General features: G+C 42.2%; 1 protein-coding gene across 4 annotated transcripts in view; it reads left to right on the plus strand.

Moving 5' to 3' along the window:
- Positions 1 to 4,759: 4,759 nt before the first annotated feature.
- LOC112219452 (autism susceptibility gene 2 protein homolog) overlaps positions 4,760 to 19,584 on the plus strand; it is a 32,572-nt gene continuing 17,747 nt past the window's right edge. For 3 of the 4 annotated variants that reach the window (XM_024380706.2, XM_024380708.2, XM_024380709.2), the window contains exons 1-2: positions 4,760 to 5,962; positions 18,176 to 18,391. In XM_024380706.2, the coding sequence (XP_024236474.1) occupies positions 5,612 to 5,962; positions 18,176 to 18,391 (567 nt within the window). In that variant the 5' untranslated portion in view covers positions 4,760 to 5,611. The remainder of the gene's footprint in view (positions 5,963 to 18,175; positions 18,392 to 19,584) is intronic. The other variant, XM_024380710.2, reaches the window with a different exon arrangement.

Genomic DNA, 19,584 nt, shown 5'->3' on the forward strand with positions numbered 1-19,584 from the left:
ATCCCAGAACCACACGGGGGGACCTAGTGAACGGCCTGCAAAGAGCTGGGACCAAAGTAACAAAGCCTACCATCAGCAAGGGCATTGAAGATGAAACGTGGCTGGGTCTTTCAGCATGACAATGATCCCAAACACACCGCCCGGGCAATGAAGGAGTGGCTTCGTAAGAAGTATTTCAAGGTCCTGGAGTGGCCTAGCCAGTCTCCAGATCTCACCCCCATAGAAAATTTTTGGAGGGAGTTGAAAGTCTGTGTTGCCCAGCAACAGCCCCAAAACATCACTGCTCTAGAGGAGATCTGTATGGAGGAAGGGGCCAAAATATCAACAACAGTGTGTGAAAACCTTGTGAAGACCTACAGAAAACATTTGACCTCTGTCATTGCCAACAAAGGGTATATAACAAAGTATTGAGATAAACTTATATTATTGAACAAAAGTTTATTTTCCACCATAATTTGCAAATCAATTCATTAAAAATCCTACAATGTGATTTTCTGGATTTTTTTTCTCATTTTGTCTGTCATAGTTGAAGTGTACCTATGATGTAAATTACAGGCCTCTCTCATCTTTTAAGTGGGAGCACAATTGGTGGCTGACTAAATACTTTTTTGCCCCACTGTATATTAAGCATTAATCAGTTAAATTAGACATTGAACTTGAACCCTGTAAGAATCCTGGATCTAGCTGTCGGATAGTTTGTGGTTCAGAGATCTCAAAAATGCAGTGTATTTATGTAACATTTTGTGTCTTCTGTCACGGGGTGAAAGCACATTTCATGGGCATACAAATCCCAAATTATGTATGCATTCCAAAATGTAATGCTTCTAACCGAAAGAGTCACCTTACCTTGATACTGAAAACCTAAATCGATACTGACATTAACGTGTTTTTTTCAACAATCATGCACAATACTTGTTGGATGCGCATTTGGTGTCCAGCTGATTAGTTACACCTTGATATTTTCATCTGATCCAGGAAGGGATTTTCCAAATGACGGTCAAGTTACGAACAACTGTCACGCCCTGACCTTAGAGCCTTTTATTCTCTTTTTATCCCTACAAAGCTGGACGTTTCGTTTGTTACTCATTCTTGTTTTGTGCCGGTTATCATCAATAAAAATGATTAACCTACCCCACGCTGCATCTTGGTCCAACCATCCTTCCAACAACGATCGTTACAACAACTGTGGCGATAGAGCATGCCATGCAACAAAAGCCCAAGTGCTGGAAAAAAGGTGTTCAAGAGGAATGTCCACAATATTTTGGTGTCTCATTCCTTACGCCGGTGAAGACAGCTGTGACTGGATCCATGGTGGATATAATATTGATCATCTGTTGTCTGCTTGATTTACAGCAGGTCTCCTTAGATTTAACAGCCAAAGCATCAAGTTAATAAGTTCCTTTTTTTCATGTTTTTGTGCCTCGAATTGGATACCGAGTCTACTGTGCTCAACTGTTAGGATAGACTATTGTGCAACATCCAACGTTATTCCTATGAATTATTCTGGATATAATGACAACAAATTACATAACCTAGTGGGCTTATTCACAATATGTTCAGGTAATGAAATAACATGACAAATATATATTTCCCCCCCATGTTACTGTTACGCAGAGTGGAACCCAAGAGCAGACTCAGACGAGGAGACTGGGATGAAATAACCAAGGTATTTTTATTAAACACAGGGGAGAGATAGAGTGCAGGTCAGGGGAAGCTCGGGCGGATTGCTGGAAATCAGGTGCGGAGGCTGATGCTGGAGCAAGAGGGGGTAAGCAGGTCCAGGGGGGAATCCAGGACAGAGTACCAGGAATACGATACGTGGGACTAGAGACAGGGACCAGAGTCAGAGTGGGCAGAACTGTAGCCGAGAGGAAAACGGCATCATGCAAGGAAAAACAGTGACAACAGGATCTGAATAGTAACAAACAGCTAGAAACGTAGACTGACAGAGCAGAGATTACAATCTGGGAGCGTGGAAGTGGCAGGGCTGAGTATTTGTAGAGGTCTTGATTATGCAACATGTTGCAGCTGGTGGGGATCTGCTCTGACTCCAGCACACCTGTCTCTGCCCACACAATTACGCCCACACAGAGAGAGGGAGAGAGTACTGGGGGAGTGGCGGCAGGTCAAGGAGACACAGGATGAGCAGTAGAGGGCGTTGCAGGAGCAGATGTGACAGTTACACCTGCAATTAAAAATGATATAAGGGACTTGAAGTAGCCTACTTAAACTTGAATTTGGATCTCAGAAATGCAAGTACTGGAATAGGCCTACCTTGAAGATCAGACATTTCCTCGATTTGGTGCTTGAAAATGTATTATTATTATTGGAACCAATTTATAAGTTCTCCTGCTCTCTTCTAATTATCAGTGATTTCATTTTGTATCCGTTTTGGGGGAGATGTGGCCACTTTTGTTTGTTTCCCATCACTTCAATTGAAGGGACTGTGGTGTTAAAAATGCTGAGCATCTCTTTAGCACAGACAGACCTCTGCTCATCTTTACAATAATCTAATCAATATGCCTTCACCATGATAATTTAGAGTCTAAGGTGACACCAGCCAGTTTAGTATCCTCAACTTGCTCAACAGGCACATCATTCATTACCAGATTTAGCTGAGGTCCAGAACTTAGGGAATGATTAGTACCACATGTAATGCTTTAACTTTTAGATATGTTCAGGACTAGTTGATTACAAGCCACCTATTCCAAAACTGTGATAAGTACGACAAATGTTCCTGTTTCTCACAAAAGATGCTTTCAGTTCTGTCCCTCCTCTGTTCTGTGTTTCATATAATTTCACTGCAACTCATCAGTCAGAATTAATGACAAAGTAAACCATTGCACTCATAACAAAGGTTCGTCTGAATGCGTTGGCATCTGGGAATGGCAACAAGAATAGAAGACACAGTCATAACCTTACTTTAAGTCAAGATGAATATTTGGTCTGCCAGCAAGCATCACCATTTGATCCAATGTAATAGGAGAGAAGTGGGAACACAATGAAGCAAATGAACATGAATGAGTATTGAATGTTTCAGAGCATACATGTCCCATTTGTAAATGGTCCCCAGCAGCCTAGTGGAGCAATTCTGTACAAATTCAACCTACAGGACCTTTCTAAATGGAGCACTTAATTAGGGTAAACCCACAGTCTGTCAGTGCACCTCTAGAGACCTGAGGCACATGGGGAATGTGGTAACTACTGCAGCACAGCTCTCACTATGCAAGGATTGTAAATCAAAGAAGTTTAAAATCAACAGAGTTTGGAGACTGTTAAATGATAATAGAGCAAAATGTAGAACTGCAGTGATAAAGCCGTTATCAGATCAACTTTGTTCAGAAACCCAGAGGACAACAGAGAGGATGATATGAGCATCTTCATGCTTCATGCATATTTTAACATTCTGCTAAGGTTCCTCTGGGAGAGACTCAAATCATGGGCAGGCTCAATAAAGGCTGGATGTTACTGGTAATGGCAACCTGTGCATTAAGGAAGCTTTTCTACTATGTCCTGTTCCTGAGGCAATTGTAGCAGGACACTTTGAGCACTAACGTGAATCAATGTAGGTCCTACAGCTATGGATGTTTATTTGTTTTCTCGGCACAGGAATGCCGATGCCGAGCATGCCTGTGCATCAGGATTAGACCTACAACTTTTGAATAATTTTCTGGCCTAGGCGGCACCGGACCCTCCTTCCCGGCAGCCAAAGGTCCCAAAGCTACTGTGCATGTGCCTGATTCCCTACTTTACGCACAGTCTTTGCTCTGCTCGTTCGGCTGCACAGAGAACACGACAGGCCTACACTGGCGAATGCTGCTAGTTTAATAAAGTTAGATCAAAGCTGAATCAATGTCTGCAAGATCACATTATGATCTGCATTATGTACACATTTCTGTGGCCTCCCTTCACATTTATCACTGCCAGTTTTTAATGGACAAAAATGAGCTTTTCTTTCAAAAACAAGGGCATTTCTAAGTGGTCCCAAACTGTTGAGCGGTAGTGTACCTGTGTTTTGTTTCAATCAAAGCACATATTTTGCCTTGTGCCACGCACTGTTAAGTTTTGGCCACATAAGAGAGAAAGATATGACCATTCGCACAATCATCCTAAAATCGTAAGAAATGATGTGGTGTTTTTTGTATTACAGTAACGTCATACTATGCTATTTTATTCTGTTCTGTTATTTAGAATACTATCATTATGTGATCTTGCAGACGTTGACTCGGCTTTGATCTAACCATATAATGACAGCCATTTGCCAGAGTAGCCTGTTCTCTGAGCAGCCGAACAAGTAGAGCAGAGAATGTTGGGAAGAAGGGTCCGGAAAAGTCGGATCATTGGCCACTCCGATTAATTTAACACTGCCTTAGTGTAACACATCTTAGGCAACATTTTCCCATTGGTAATAGGTTATTATGCAAAAGAGAGAATCCATGTAGAAAAACTGTTTTGCTTGTAATTTATTCATGACTAATGGTGAAATAAATGAATCACATTCCCTCAAAACCCTTTATTTCACCATCACTAACTCTTTTTTGTTGTTGTTTGTTTAAAGGGTCAATAAGATCTGCCTATTCTCAGCCTAGGCTACTCAGTGTTGTAATAAACTTCAAACCTATAATAATGCAGTATAAAGAACAGAACTAAAACCAACCCTTTCAAGCAGTACATAGGGTCATGAAAGGGTACATCTTTCACCTCCTCCCCTCAGCGTTAAATCGCTGATCATTTCAGGCACTTCCGTGCAGAAGTGGCGGAAATACGTCAGTTGTTCGCGGTACTGGGATTTACTGTACAACCGAAAATGCAATGTAGGGCGAAGTGGGGAAGTGGGCTTTAAATCTAACGTGTTTTTAAAAAATTTTTTACACAATTTACCCAACGTTTTACTCAAGATCAACCTGCCATTCGAACCAACCATATCAACCAAGGACAGAAGAATTCGAGGCTGGATTTATTTAGAAACAATACCGACTCAGGAAAGGCAAATCGTTTTCTGGCTGGGGTTTGCTTACTTTTGTCGTGAAGATTGACAAGCTTTGAACAAATAGCCTGAGAATGGATGATTCTACAAATCACGGAATTTGTTGAGTTGAGTGGATTATTCATGTGTCTCGCTTTTGCATATCTAAGGCCAGAGTAACAATCAATCAATCAATCGGCCAAACACCATCAAAGTGAAGTGTTGTTTAGGCTATTTTACTTAAATAAACGGGTTCCCTCTAGCCAAGCACAATCGTTCATGACTATAGATTTGGCCGGGCGGTGATGGAAGAAGAACAGTCCGACATGATACAGCGTTGTAGCCTCGTCTGACAGCTCGCTCTGTCGCAGCCAGACAACAATTGCAAGCAACAAAAAAAAGTTGCAAAGCAAGTTAATATTATTGTAAGAGTTACAATTTAGAGTTCTCCCACTCTCTAGGCGCAACAAAGTAATAATCTGCTGTTGTGGTGGTCCAACTAGAAAGGCAGCCACGGTTCGCATTCAAGTCGAAACCAACCTTCGAAAATGTTCTTGTCTGTTATTGTTGGATCAAGGATTCTCTCAGATTGTTTTTTAAATTTGTAAAACAAAGCAAGTGCTGTTCTGCACTATTCTACTTCACATGGACAAAGAACGAATTGCGCTCTGTCGTGTGGCGATCGCTTCGACTCTGAGTTCTAAAATGGACGGGAAAATAAAACGCCGCCGGAGGTCAAGATCTCAACGAGACCGCGTGCGAAGAAGGGATGCGATTGACAGGAATGACCAAAACCGGAGTCCATCATCTGGCTCCGACCTAGGGCAAAGCCCGGTCAGGAATAAGGCCCTGTGTAATTATGGAAAAATTACCAACTTGCATTATGTCCGGCCCCCGCGTCCCTCTCGGAAAAAGAGACGAGGGTCAGTGTCACAGGAGGAGGACATTATTGATGGATTTGCCATAGCCAGCTTTCTCAGTCTGGAATCTTTAGAGGTAAGAACGTTGGCCTATGTTGTTGTTGTTTTTGACAGACGGTTGTATGTTTAGACATGATACACATAAGTCGATTACATCTTCCTGCGTGGCCCACATCGCTCAAGATCTCTGACAGGGTCATGTGCAGTTGACGCAGTTATCTCTTGTGAGTGAATTTGCACATTTATTGTAAAAGTTATATAACAGCCTATACAGTGTTACATAAAATGGTTATCTACACTGTAATTACACTGTACCTGCCTTGTGACAAGGTTTTCAGGACCCATGATATTGCTGTAAACACACACTGGTTGGTTTGCAGGGTTAATATGCCAAGAGGCTGATGCCTGAACATATGCTGTTAGGTTACTATTGATTTATCCCAACAACAACCATTATGATGCTTTGAGGTGTCACTCAGTCCATATGTTTCTATAGATCAGACTTACTTCCATTCCAGAATATGTGTTTCTGGAATACAGATTATAATTGATGCACTATTGCACACTGGCTGGTTTGGTCAATGTCATGATAATTCCTGGGATTTGGCAGAGAGAACTGGTAGATGTCACACATTTTGAATATGTTCTGATTTGCTGATGGTCCAGAAATGGAAAATCAAAAGTTGTAAACCGTAGGCCTAGGCTTGAACCATGTTATAGAAAGCTCCTCTCTTGCGCTTAAATGCTTCCAGGTGCAGGGATCATCAGCTGGAGTATTAGTGTATGTGATTTTTCCACCTTGCCGGCTCGGGGATTCAAACCAGCGACCTTTCGGGTTACTGACCCAACGCTCTTAACCCGCAAGGTCACCACAGGGACATGTGTCAAAAGAGATACAAAATAGACAATAATAAAGGCATTGGAGACTTCTATGTGCCTGAAATGCTTGAAGAGGACATTTTTCTCTTAATGCTTCCCGCCAGATGGTGACTAACAGTACACTTGATAAATGGTATCTAAGTGACACTGTGTGAAAGACAACCCGGCAGAAAAAAGCCAGAGCCTACTCAGTGATTGGTGCATATGGCCCTGACAGAATACTCATCATCATTCTGATTCATTCTCTGTCTAGGAAGAGAAACTTATTGTTATACCAAATGTCAGGGGTGAAAAACAAGACAGGACTCGACACGATCTTCGGTCATCGATAATGACGGTCCTTCTCTATTCCTGTCAAACCTTGCTTCTCAGAGGAGTAGCTCATGGAATTGCTTTGCTATATGACTACGCACGATGTACCGGCTAACTGTACACAAATCACTGTAGAAACAGCTGCTGCATACAGCTGTTGCATATTGTCAACATGATTTCCACTATGTCCCGGACGAGGATGACTGTAGACTGATGAAGGCTCCAGCTCAAAATGACCCTGGCCTGGATTCTAATACGAGGCCTGTGTAGTTGTGTAATGATTGTTGTAGTGAGTGCTGTAACCTAGACGGTGTAACTCCCCAGGGCGTGACTCTGGGATGTTCTCGCCCACTGTATGTTTGTTTACACAGGGTTAGTTTCATTAGCTCTGTAACCAGCTAGTCTGGTTTTGGCACTAGTCTAGATGTGGATGTTTGGGTGACGCCTGCAGCAGCCCGACCCTTTAAACGGCGAAACGCTTCTCTGTCATACGGCCTGTTCTCTTCTCTAGCTCTGCTCTGGCAGCAGGGAGAATCTCTCCCTGCTCTCACTCTTTTATGATGACTGAGCTCCTAGGATTTCACCAGATAGAATTTCATAAATACTAAATCTAGGATTAGTCATTTGTAAAGCGAGCTGTCAGACTGTTACAAGTGTTTAATATCCTACTGCAGTAGGGCCCCCAAGCAGACATTTCAACACCCTATTTGCAGAAATAAATTGATATGTTTGATGTATTCTCTGAGTCCGTCCTCTCGGTCAGGTGTGTACTGTACTGTACACCCCAGAGGTGATGCCATGTAAGTAACTGTTTGTTAAACTCTACCAGTGTGTCAAGCTAAATGTTAATTTAATAGGCTGCTCTCGGTTTATTTTTGTGTTGCTCTATTCAAGATAATTTCTGTGGTGGAACTTGTACAGGTAGTGGGTACAGTGGTCTTATTTGATCAAGAAGCATATCATTGAATTATTCCACCTATTGATTGGTAAATCTTTCTAGAGGTTCTTTATTAGGCCCTGCTGCCTAGTTAACGTGCACCAGCCCTCCGGACCTCTGGCCCATCTGTCCAGCTGAGAGCTCTCCAGGCAGTCAAGAGGGGGAAAGGCTGCTGCTCCACAGCTCCTTGTCTCTTTGTGGTGTTTGTCTGCCTGTTCGGATGACGCTCTTTACAAACTCCTTGTGTGGACAAGATTGAGGAAGTGCTTGGCTTTCAGGGGACCTGCAAGGGTTTTTAAACAAGCAGGTGTCACTTGTCTGTGTATGTAACAGTGTTCACTGACAGCTGATAATACGGTGTGCTGACAGGAAAGCCGTGCTTTTGCTTTCAGCCCCTTTTTTTCAGTAGAATCAAATCTTCTAGTTCTAGGAACACTGAAAATACCTCTCTGTGGCCTGTTCAGTTTGACTGAATGTAGTCCCACAACCAGGTTAGTGTGTTACTCCCTCAGGCACTCATTGATTTACCCTCCTTTATGTTATCTGTCCTTGCCATCCCCCTTAGTCTCCAGCTAGACTGTCATGTCCAAGGATTACATTCCCCTCTCTTCAGCATTGTGGAAGCACAATGACTTCACTCAGCCAAATAATGCTGAACGTTTCATGTTTTACCCTTGTTCGTCGCAGTTCCACATAATGGACAACTTGCAGGGCCGTAGGCCGCAGTTGTAAAAGTGTGTGTGTGTCCATCTCTCCCTGGGCCCACTGCCCAGCCAGGCTGTGAGACAGGAAACAGGCTGACTCTCCCTGCCATAAACCCCCTCTGTGATTTCCTATCCTTTGTTCTGCTGCTTGTCGGCTCATGCTGTAAATAAACCATCAGTCGTCCTGAACGGCCTGGAACTGACACGGAACACCATTATGTCTGTCTGTTGCAGTGACAGACTGACAGACAGAGAGAGACAGCGAGTTTTATTTAGAAAATTAATATGTAGAATGTGCTGCTACTGCATGACCTCAATCCACTGGCTTAATAATGACTGTTGGCCCCATTTAGCGGATAGGTACTATTTAGCCCTGATAAGTAGGGCTATCTGTCGAATATGGTACAGTTCCAAATTTAGAGTTCCAGGGCGCAGTGCAACCACTCTCTTGTTTAAAACTCGCTCTCGCGCTCTCATTAATGGTCTGCCTGTGTTGGGTTTTCAGTTAGGTCAGGGTTCCACTACAATGTCACTGTGAATAGGTTCTCTGAGGAAAAGTCCTCGTTAGGTACTGATGGTGTCATCTAATTGTCTCAGTACCTGGCAGAAGAGGGGAGGCATTCATCAAGCCATTATAAACAGCCGTCAAGGAGAGCACAGTCATGTTTTACTCTAGCCTATGTCTGTATTGCCTCAACATACACTGAGTGTACAAAACATTAAGAATACCTTCCTAATATTGAGTTGCACCCCCCCCTATTTTTGCCCTCGGAACAGCCTCAATTTGTCAGGGCATGGACTCGACAAGGTGTTGAAAGCGCTCCACAGGAATGCTGGCCCATGTTGACTCCAATACTTCCCACAGTTGTGTCAAGTTGGCTGAATGTCCTTTGGGTGGTGGACCATTCTTGATACACAAGGGAAAATGTTGAGCATGAAAAACAGTTCATGAAACAAACTTGTGCGCCTGGCACCTACTACCATACCCCGTTCAAGGCACTGAAATCTTTTGTCTTGCCCATTCACCCTCTGAATGGCACATATACACAATCCATGTCTCAATTGTCTCAAGGCTTAAAACTCATTCTTTAACCTGTCACCTTCCCTTCATCTACACTGATTGAAGTGGATTTAACAAGTGACATCAATAAGGGATCATATCTTTCATCTGGATTCACCTTGTCAGTCTACAGTTGAAGTCGGAAGTTTACATACACTTAGGTTGGAGTCATTAAAACTCATTTTTCAACCACTCCACATATTTCTTGTTAACAAACTATAGTTTTGGCAAGTCGGCTAGCACATCTACTTTGTGCATGACACAAGTGATTTTTCCAACAATTGTTTACAGACAGATTGTTTCACTTATAATTCATTGTATCACAATTCCAGTGGGTCAGAAGTTTACATACACTAAGTTGACTGGGCCTTTAAACAGCTTGGAAAATTCCAGAAAATGATGTCATGGCTTCAGAACCTTTAGAACCTGATAGGCTAATTGACATCATTTGAGTCAATTGGAGGTGTACATGTGGATGTATTTCAAGGCCTACCTTCAAACTCAGTGCCTCTTTGCTTGACATCATGGGAAAATCAAAAGAAATTAGCCAAATTGTAGACCTCCACAAGTCTGGTTCATCCTTGGGAGCAATTTCCAAACGCCTGAAAGTACCACGTTCATCTGTACAAACAATAGTACACAAGTATAAACACCATGGGAACACGCAGCCGTCATACCGCTCAGGAAGGAGATGTGTTCTGTCTCCTAGAGATGAACGTACTTTGGTGCGAAAAGTGCAAATCAATCCCAGAACAACAGCAAAGGACCTTGTGAAGATGCAATGTGGGAAAACGTACAAAAGTATCTATATCCACAGTAAAAACGAGTTGTATATCGACCTATTCGGAAAGGCGGCTCAGCAAGGAAGAAGCCACTACTCAAAATTGCCATAAAAAGCCAGACTACATTTTGCAACTGCACATGGGGACAAAGATTGTACTTTTTGGAGAAATGTCCTCTGGTCTGATGAAACAAAAATAGAACTGTTTGACCATAATGACCATTGTTATGTTTGGAGGATAAAGGGGGAGGCTTGCGAGCCGAAGAATACCTTGCCAACCGTGAGGGCATGGGAGTGGCAGCATCATGTTGTGTGGGTGCTTTGTAGCAGGATGGACTGGTGCACTTGAGGGAGGAAAATTATGTGGATATATTGAAGCAACATTTCAAGACATCAGTCAGGAAGTTAAAGCTTGGTTGCAAATGGGTCTTCCAAATGGACAATGATCCCAAGCATACTTCCAAAGTTGTGGCAAAATGGCTTAAGGACAACAAAGTCAAGGTATTGGAGTAGCCATCACAAAGCCCTGATCTCAATCCTATAGAAGATTTGTGGGCAGAGCTGAAAAAGTGTGTGCAAGCAAGGAGGCCTACAAACCTGACTCTGTTACACCAGCTCTGTCAGGAGGAATGAGCCAAAATTCGCCCAACTTATTGAGGGAAGCTTGTGGAAGGCTACCTGAAACATTTGACCCAAGTTTTAAAAAATTAAAAGCAATGCTACCAAATACTAATTGGTGTGTATGTAAACTTCTGAGGAATGTGATGAAAGAAAGAAATGCTGAAATAAATCATTCTCTCAACTGTTATTCTGAGATTTCACATTCTTAAAATAAAGTGGTGATCTAACTGACTTAAGACAGGGAATTTTTACTCAGAGTAAATTGTGAAAAAGGAATTGTGAAAAACTGAGTTTAACCTCTCTAGGGTATATGGGACGCTGGCCAACATCCAGTGAGATTGCAGAGCGCCAAAATCAAATACAGAAATACTCTTCATAAAATTTCAGAAAACATACAACTATTTTACATAGGTTTAAAGATGAACTTCTTTGTTGGACTGTTGAACTTCTTGTGTCAGATTTAAAAAATACTTTACTGCGAAAGCATACCTTACAATTATTTGAGAACATAGCCCAGCAGACAAATCATTACAAATAGTAATCAGCCAAGTAGAAGAGTTACACAAGTCAGAAATAGAGATAAAATTAATCACTTACCTTTTGATGATCTTCATATGTTTGCACTCAGAAGACATTCATTTATTCAATAAATGTTGCTTTTGTTCAATAAAGACTCTCTTTATATCTGAAAACCTCTGTTTTGTTTGCGCGTTTTCTTCAGTAATCCACAGGCTCAAACGCAGTCACAACAGGCAGACAAAAAAATCCAAATTGTATCCGTAAAGTTCATAGAAACATGTCAAACGATGTTTATATTCAACCCTCAGGTTGTTTTTAGCCTAAATAATCGATAATATTTCAACCGGACAATAACGTCGTCAATATAAAAGGTAAACAAGAAAGGCACTCTCTCGGTCACGCGCATGAAAAAGCTCTGTGACACGGCAGGGTCCACTCATTCAGACTGCTCTTACTCCCTCATTTTTCAGAATACAAGCCTGAAACAATTTCTAAAGACCTTTGACATCTAGTGGAAGGCATAGGAACTGCAATTTGAGTCCTAAGTCAATGGATACTGTAATGTCATTGAATAGAAAACTACAACAAATACATCCTACTTCCTGGATGGATTTTTCTCAGGTTTTCACCTGCCAAATCAGTTATGTTATACTCACAGACATTATTTTAACAGTTTGGGATACTTTAGTGTGTTTTCTATCCAAATCTACCAATTATATGCATATCCTATCTTCCGGGCCGGAGTATAAGGCAGTTTAATTTGGGCATGCTCTTCATCCAAAATTCCAAATGCTGCCCCCTACCCTAGAGAAGTTAAATGTATTTGGCTAAGGTGTATGTAAACTTCTGACTTCAACTGTATGTCATGTGTGTTTTGCACACTCAGTGTATATTGTGGGGTCATGATCTAACCTCTTACACAGTAACTTGTGATCACTACTTAAGCAATAAGGCCAGAGGGGGTGTGGTAAATGGCCAGTATACCACGGCTAAGCGATGTTCTTATGAATGACGCAACGCGGAGTGCCTCGATACAGCCTTTAGCCCTGGTACATTGGTCATATACCACAAACCCCCAATGGTGCCTTATTGCTATTATAAACTGGTTACCAGCGTAATTAGAGCAGTAAAAATAAATGTTTTGTCATACCTGTGGTATATGGTCTGATATTCCACGGCTGTCAGCCAATCAGCATTCAGGGCTCGAACCATCCAGTTTATAATTTGAGATAAATTCCTCTAAATAATCTCGCTGTAAAAAGAGTGAGTTGTAGTAATGTGGGTCTTGAGGAGTGATCATGTTTGTTGTCTGTATGCTTTTGTCAGCGGTTCAAAGTTCTGATTAGGATCACTTGTCAGTGTCTGTATTTTATCTGATTCACCTGAGCTGACAGTGCAGATAATGTATTGAGTCGATGAACAGTAAGTCAGACAGGATTCTGAATGATACTGACATCGCTCTTATGCATGACAAGATCTGTCTATAAAAGCACGGAATGTCCTTGATCGGATCTGTACTGGGCAGAAGAAACAATCACTCATTGTTTCACACAGTTATGATAAAAAAATGTATTTTATTTAACCTTTATTTAACTAGGCAAGTCAGTTAAGAACAAATTCTTATTTACAATGACGGCCTACTCCGGCCAAACCCTAACGACATTGGGCCAATTGTGTGCTGCCCTATGGGACTCCAATCACGGCCGGTTGTGGTACAGCCTGAAATCAAACCAGGGTCTGCAGTGATGCCTCTAGCACTGAGATGCAGTGCCTTAGACCACTGAGCCACTCTGGTTTCTCCACCTTCCTGGACTGTTTCCAAGCACTTCTGATCAAAACAAATCACTGCTAGCTTGGCTCTGAATAGCATCAGGCACACACATCTGTTGAGAGGCAGAGGGAGAGAAACTACTCCAACCCAAAGACCAAACAAGGGCTGAATGAGAGAGAGTGGGTGAAAATAATCTGGGGTAGATTTCCAGCTACACTGAATACAATAGGCATGTAACCTCTAAGAATGAAGACAACAGGGACTGTAGATAGTCTATATTCTGTGATATATGGACAGAATATACAGTCGTGGTTGCATATGGATCTAGGTGATAATAAACTGGCTCCATTTTCCGCCCTCGTGTTTATCATTACTGTAGGTTTTGACACATTTTAGATTAACTAACTTCAAAGTAATCACTCGGGCCGTCGGGTTTGATATGAAAGCTTCTTTTAGTAATAATACTTGTTCACGTTACATTTAACAACTTTAGATAGTACAGAGCAATGCAGGTAAGATGCTATCGGAAAGTCAGCTTAATCACTTAATCACCTTGCACCTCCACATAACTGGCGCGTTATCAAGGCATTCTGGAACTTGCAGCCAAAAAGCGTAATTCAATACAAACCAATACAATTACATATGTAAATAACTGTAAAGAAATAACTTTAGATACAGCTCAATGAATGAACTTAAACATTAACTCTGTAACACATTAAAGTTACAACAACACAAGAAAGTGACATTATGTTCTATTGCAATTTCAGCAATAGCAGCATACCACCCTGCATGCCACTGCTGGCTTGCTTCTGAAGCTAAGCAGGGTTGGTCCTGGTCAGTTCCTGGATGGGAGACCAGATTCTGCTGGAAGTGGTGTTGGAGGGCCAGTAGGAGGCACTCTTTCCTCTGGTCTAAAAGAATATCCCAATACCCAAGGGCAGTGATTGGGGACACTGCCCTGTGTAGGGTGCCCTCTTTTGGATGGGATGTTAAACAGGTGTCCTGACTCTCTGAGGTCATTAAAGATCCCATGGCACTTGTTGGACCCCGGTGTCCTGGCTAAATTCCCAATCTGTCCCTCAAACCATCATGGTCACCTAATAATCCCCAGTTTACAATTGGCTCATTCATCCCCCTCCTCTCCCCTGGAACTATTCCCCAGGTCGTTGCTGCAAATGAGAACGTGTTCTCAGTCAACTTACCTGGTAAAATAACGGATAAATTTAAAAAATATATTTTTTTCTTTTTTGGCCACCATTAATTACCTCCTTTAAATATGTTTGACAGTTATGTGACAAAGTAGCCTACACATTTAGACTTGTAAGGCAAAGCCATGGCAGTGTCAGAATATTTATGACTTGTCTTCAGTCCATTACTGATGCATAAATTGCTCGACTGATTGCCCAGTCAGTGCAGGTCCGTGACCTCAGGCTGCTGGACGTGTCATGGGAAATAGAGAGCGTTATGCTGACCACACAGCTCGCGTTGCAAAATACATTTACACATGCATGTTATTAAATCTTGTGAGTAAACGAGCATCTGCGTTGGCAGGCGTTAAAATAGAACTTGGTTCTATTTGTGATGCTTGACACACTGCAAGTCCCGCCTCTCCCATCTCCTCGTTGGTTTTTAGGAGCAAATACCCACATGGGTGATTGAAAGATGACCTGAGGTCCATGCTCCAGTCCAGTTGGTGGTGGTAATGCACCTTAAAGTTGGTTGCCAACTGGCATATAAAGTCCAAAGAAGAAGAAGCCTGAAGGAGGAGAGATTACGAGAAATTAACTCTGTTTACCCATTTATCTGTGGATTAATTGTCGGAGTAGAGGACCTTGTGCATTTCAGATAAAATAACAACCCAATGTTTATTTCCCAGGACAAATGCGCTAGCAACAGCAAGCTAGCTAGCTAAATTGCCATAAATGTTCAATGGTTTTTGACCTGTCCCCAAATTAAAATAGTTGGTTCAGAGTTGGTTTTGATATTTCAGCCTGTGTGTCCTGATCGTGTCTGGTGTGGGTGGACAAAATCAACATGTCTGGTCAGCATGTTAAGTGTCTAATTACCACTTAATTATGTGTCACAAGTACTGTGGGAAATGACACACAAACTCCATTTCAGCATTCAAATAAAGTGATTATGAACCTAGTATATCTATAGCCACTCTCAGTGGTGTAAAGTACTTAAGTAAAAATACGTTTAAGTACTACTTAAGTTGTTTTTTGGGGGTATCTGTACATTACTATTTATTTTTTGACTACTTTTACTTCATCACTACATTCCTAAAGAAAATAATGTACTTTTGACTCCATACATTTTCCCTGACACCCAAAAGTACTCGTTACATTTTGAAAGCTTAGCAGGACAGGACATTCTCTAATTCACACACTTATCAAGAGAACATCCCTAGTCATCCCTACTGCCTCTGACCTGGTGAACTCATGAAACACATGCTTCATTAGTAAATGTTGTCTGAGCGTTAGCTCATGGCCCTGGCTATCCGTACATTTAAAAAACAAGAAAATGGTTCCATCTTGTTTGCTTTATATAAGGAATTTGAAAAGATTTATACATTTAAGTGTATTTAAAACCAAATATTTATAAAGTTTTACTCGAGTAGGAATTTACTGGGCAACTTTTTACTCAAGTCATTTTCTATTAAGGTATCTTTACTTTTATTCAATAATGACAATTGGGTACTTTTTCCACCACTGGCCAAGTCAGGGGCATTTAAAGGGGGGCATTTAAAGGGGCATTTAAAGTGAACCTTGTACCAGAAGATGTTGGCCTATAGTGCCATGTGATCGAACAGTTCCTAATGACAGAAAGCGGTCTAGCTGGGGATGTATGGATAAATGGAGTGCTTGACCTATGGACAGGCTGTTGCCAGTATTATCTCTGTCGTGGTCAGGAGGATAAAGACAAATCATCTGTAGACCTGTAGCTTTACACACAGTTTAGGAATCCATCATGAATCTAATGCCCAGGAACATCAAGATCTGCTGGGTCTTCTCTCCTACAGTGCAGTGCTTGAATCAATGAACATAGGAAGGCACAACTGTAGGCATATATTTCACTGTAACAGATCTCTCTGGATCTCTAGAAGGAACTGTGCGCCACTGTCTTGTACGATATCTTGTCATGGGAAAATAGCGCTCTGAAATTAGCCATCTATTACTCTGATAAAAAGGCATGTTAGCGGATGCTATTAGCTTTATACAATTAACCAACCGACTCTCTGTTGTACCCCTGCTTGCGTTGCGTCTTTGAAATCTATGTCACATCAATAGAGTTAATGATTTACAGAGCAGTTAATGGAGGCTGAAGCACCGCTTCCTGTGCCATTGGATGCAAATTGGATTTGAACAGCCTACTGTAACAAGCCACCTTGTTTCCCTGGCCTCTTGTATCCCATGTCCTTTGTGGAACGTTTGCAGGCCAGGTTATGTTCAGCTACCTGGTGAGAGCTGATATGTGAGGTCTGATTGCAGAAGCTGTGGCACATGAGCTGTTAATAGCTTGATGTCCATGTCTTCTGTCCACCGAGGAGAGACCGTGTTAGAACATGCATGTTACTGCCATTCACTTTTGGCTCCATGGGTGGTGAGAGTGACTGGATAGAGGTACGAATGTGACAGTGGAACTTGATGAGAGCCCATCCACTGAATCCTTTGTAAGCCGCTGGGCTTTACCTGGGATTTAGGGCCAATGTTCATTTTCAAAGCCATTCTCACTGCAAACCCTAACCTGGATTTAGCTGGTTTCACCCTATTGTATTCAGTGTAGCTGGCAAAACGGATCTACTACCCAAGGTTATTTTCACCCACTCTCTCTCACTCAGCCCTTGTTTGTTTTTTTGGGTTTAGTTTAGTTACTCCCCCCTGCGTCTCCACAGCTGTGTGCGCCTGATGCTATTCAGAGCCAAGCTCAGTGATTGTTTTTATCAGACATGCTTGGTAACTGTCCAGGGAGGTGGAGAAACACAGTGACACATCATTTACCACACGCCGCTAGTCTTTTAGCAGTGCCATGAATATTAATATCACTATGGCAATGGTTCTGGAGATTACACTTGTGCCATTAGGTCACTTGTTTTCGTGGATAGCTGAAGCTGTAGGCAGGGGGGGGGACGCTGAGCTGGGAATGCTCACAGTTCACACTCGTTGGCTAAGTGAGATTAGTTGTGCTTGCATTGAACAATACCCCCAAAAGCCATCGGGGGAGGGGAGCATGTGTATTAAATTGCTCCTTTCCAAGTTCTCACAGACTTCTGTGTTTTAGATGACCTGTAACTGATTCTTGTTCATGTCCATTGCTCCCCTGTGCTTGGTAGTATGTATATCAACACCACTGACAACCCACTCACAGGCCACTGGCATGGTTAGTCCAGGCGCATTTAGCTCAGACTGCCAAACGCCACAGCCTGACAATGGGTAGCAGCTGGCCACCAATATTCTAGTCTCACAGGCCTGCCTCATAGGATATGACCTCAATACACAACCATGCCCAGAAGCATCATGAGCTTTGGCTCTTCTTCAATTCCCTATTTCTTTATGATGGGTTTTTATTTATGTACTAGAGGTTTTGGAAGGATTTCCTTGCCGCCTTGTCATATTGACTCAGTGTAAGCATTATCATCATTCATACTGAGGTGGCTCTCCTGTGCTGTACATATTAAGCCTCTTTTGTGTTTGCTCTTTCGTAGGTGGCTCTGAGGAAGAGCACAAAGAGCCTGAGGTCGCAGGGGGGCAAGGAGAAGTGGGAGAGCCAGGTGCTGAAGAAACGGAAGACTGAACAGACTGCTGAGGGGGATGTGATTCCTGTGAATGGATTCACTGACAATCGAGCTGACTTTGATCATGAGCAGCATGGAGAGAAGGAGCAAGGGAAGCTGAAAAACAGATCAAAGAAGACCAAGCAGGTAGTCTATGGATCAATTACCCTTCCTTCTATTTGAATGACTATGCTCTCCTACAAACTAAAACCTGTCTACCTCGTAATGTGTGTGGGCATTTTGCCCAGTGAGGTAAAAGAGATCGTACAGTTTTTGGTTGCTTACCTAGCTAAGCAGCTATATGTTTATCTGGAGTTCTTCCTTAGCTGTTTTCAAGTCATCCACTTTAAATCCCACAGTTTTCTTTCTCTAATGGTGATACGGCTTTTGTCCTGTAAAAAAAAAAAATGGCTCCATCGTGAGGTGTTAATTGTCAGCACCAGCCAGTCAATGAACTGTGTTATCAGGTTCATTTCCGAATCTTCCCATCCTGATCTAGTAATTGCTTCACACAAGTGTGTCTGCTTTGCAGGAAGTTAGGAGAGTGCCACACAGGAAACAAGGGCCAATAAAGAGATGAGATAAGGTGCTTTGTGAAGAGCTTCCTCCTCAGCGCAGGATGTGTCTGTGTTTGTAGCAGAGAGCACACCAGGCACTCACAAACTTATGCCCACTTCCATATCAGTCCCTGACCTAGCCAATTCCCGCACCCTAATCTGTATGTGTCGACCAGATACTACTTGTTTTAAGGTATCACCTAGATTACCCCTTGTGGATCTCTCTTGTTCTGAACAGTATGCAAAACAGTATGTTGGGTGGTAGCCTCCTATGCAAAACAGGACAGAGCTATTATCAGGTTTCTTTCGGTGTATTTTGTTCCTTGAATTTACTGTTTATCTTAGCACACTGTAGGTAAATGGGATCTACTCTACGAAATGGATGACACCTACTCACACTTGATCAATCGAGCAGTTTAATTGTGTCACAGAAGCAACATCCGGAGTGCTCTAGGAAGTAGAAGGACCTCAGATAACATCCTTTCTCAGATAACATGTACTTTGCTAAAGCGCATTGACACAGGACGTTCACTGTGTCAAATCAAGTCATAAGACTAGCTGGAAGATGGCTGGATGACATGTTCACTGCCACTGTTAAATCCCACCTATACTATTTAAGTAAATCATTTTTACACGAACACTCACACACCTACTCACGCTCACACACAGAAATATACATACAGTGTTCTGGGCCTGCCTGTCAAAGCAGTGAAGTGTAGCAGCCAAATGAACACTGCAGCACGGGCTGAACATTATGGAACGGTAGCTTTAAACCATGAAACC

Source organism: Oncorhynchus tshawytscha, linkage group LG20 (genome assembly GCF_018296145.1).
Source record: "Oncorhynchus tshawytscha isolate Ot180627B linkage group LG20, Otsh_v2.0, whole genome shotgun sequence".
In the NCBI taxonomy this organism is placed as follows: domain Eukaryota; kingdom Metazoa; phylum Chordata; class Actinopteri; order Salmoniformes; family Salmonidae; genus Oncorhynchus; species Oncorhynchus tshawytscha.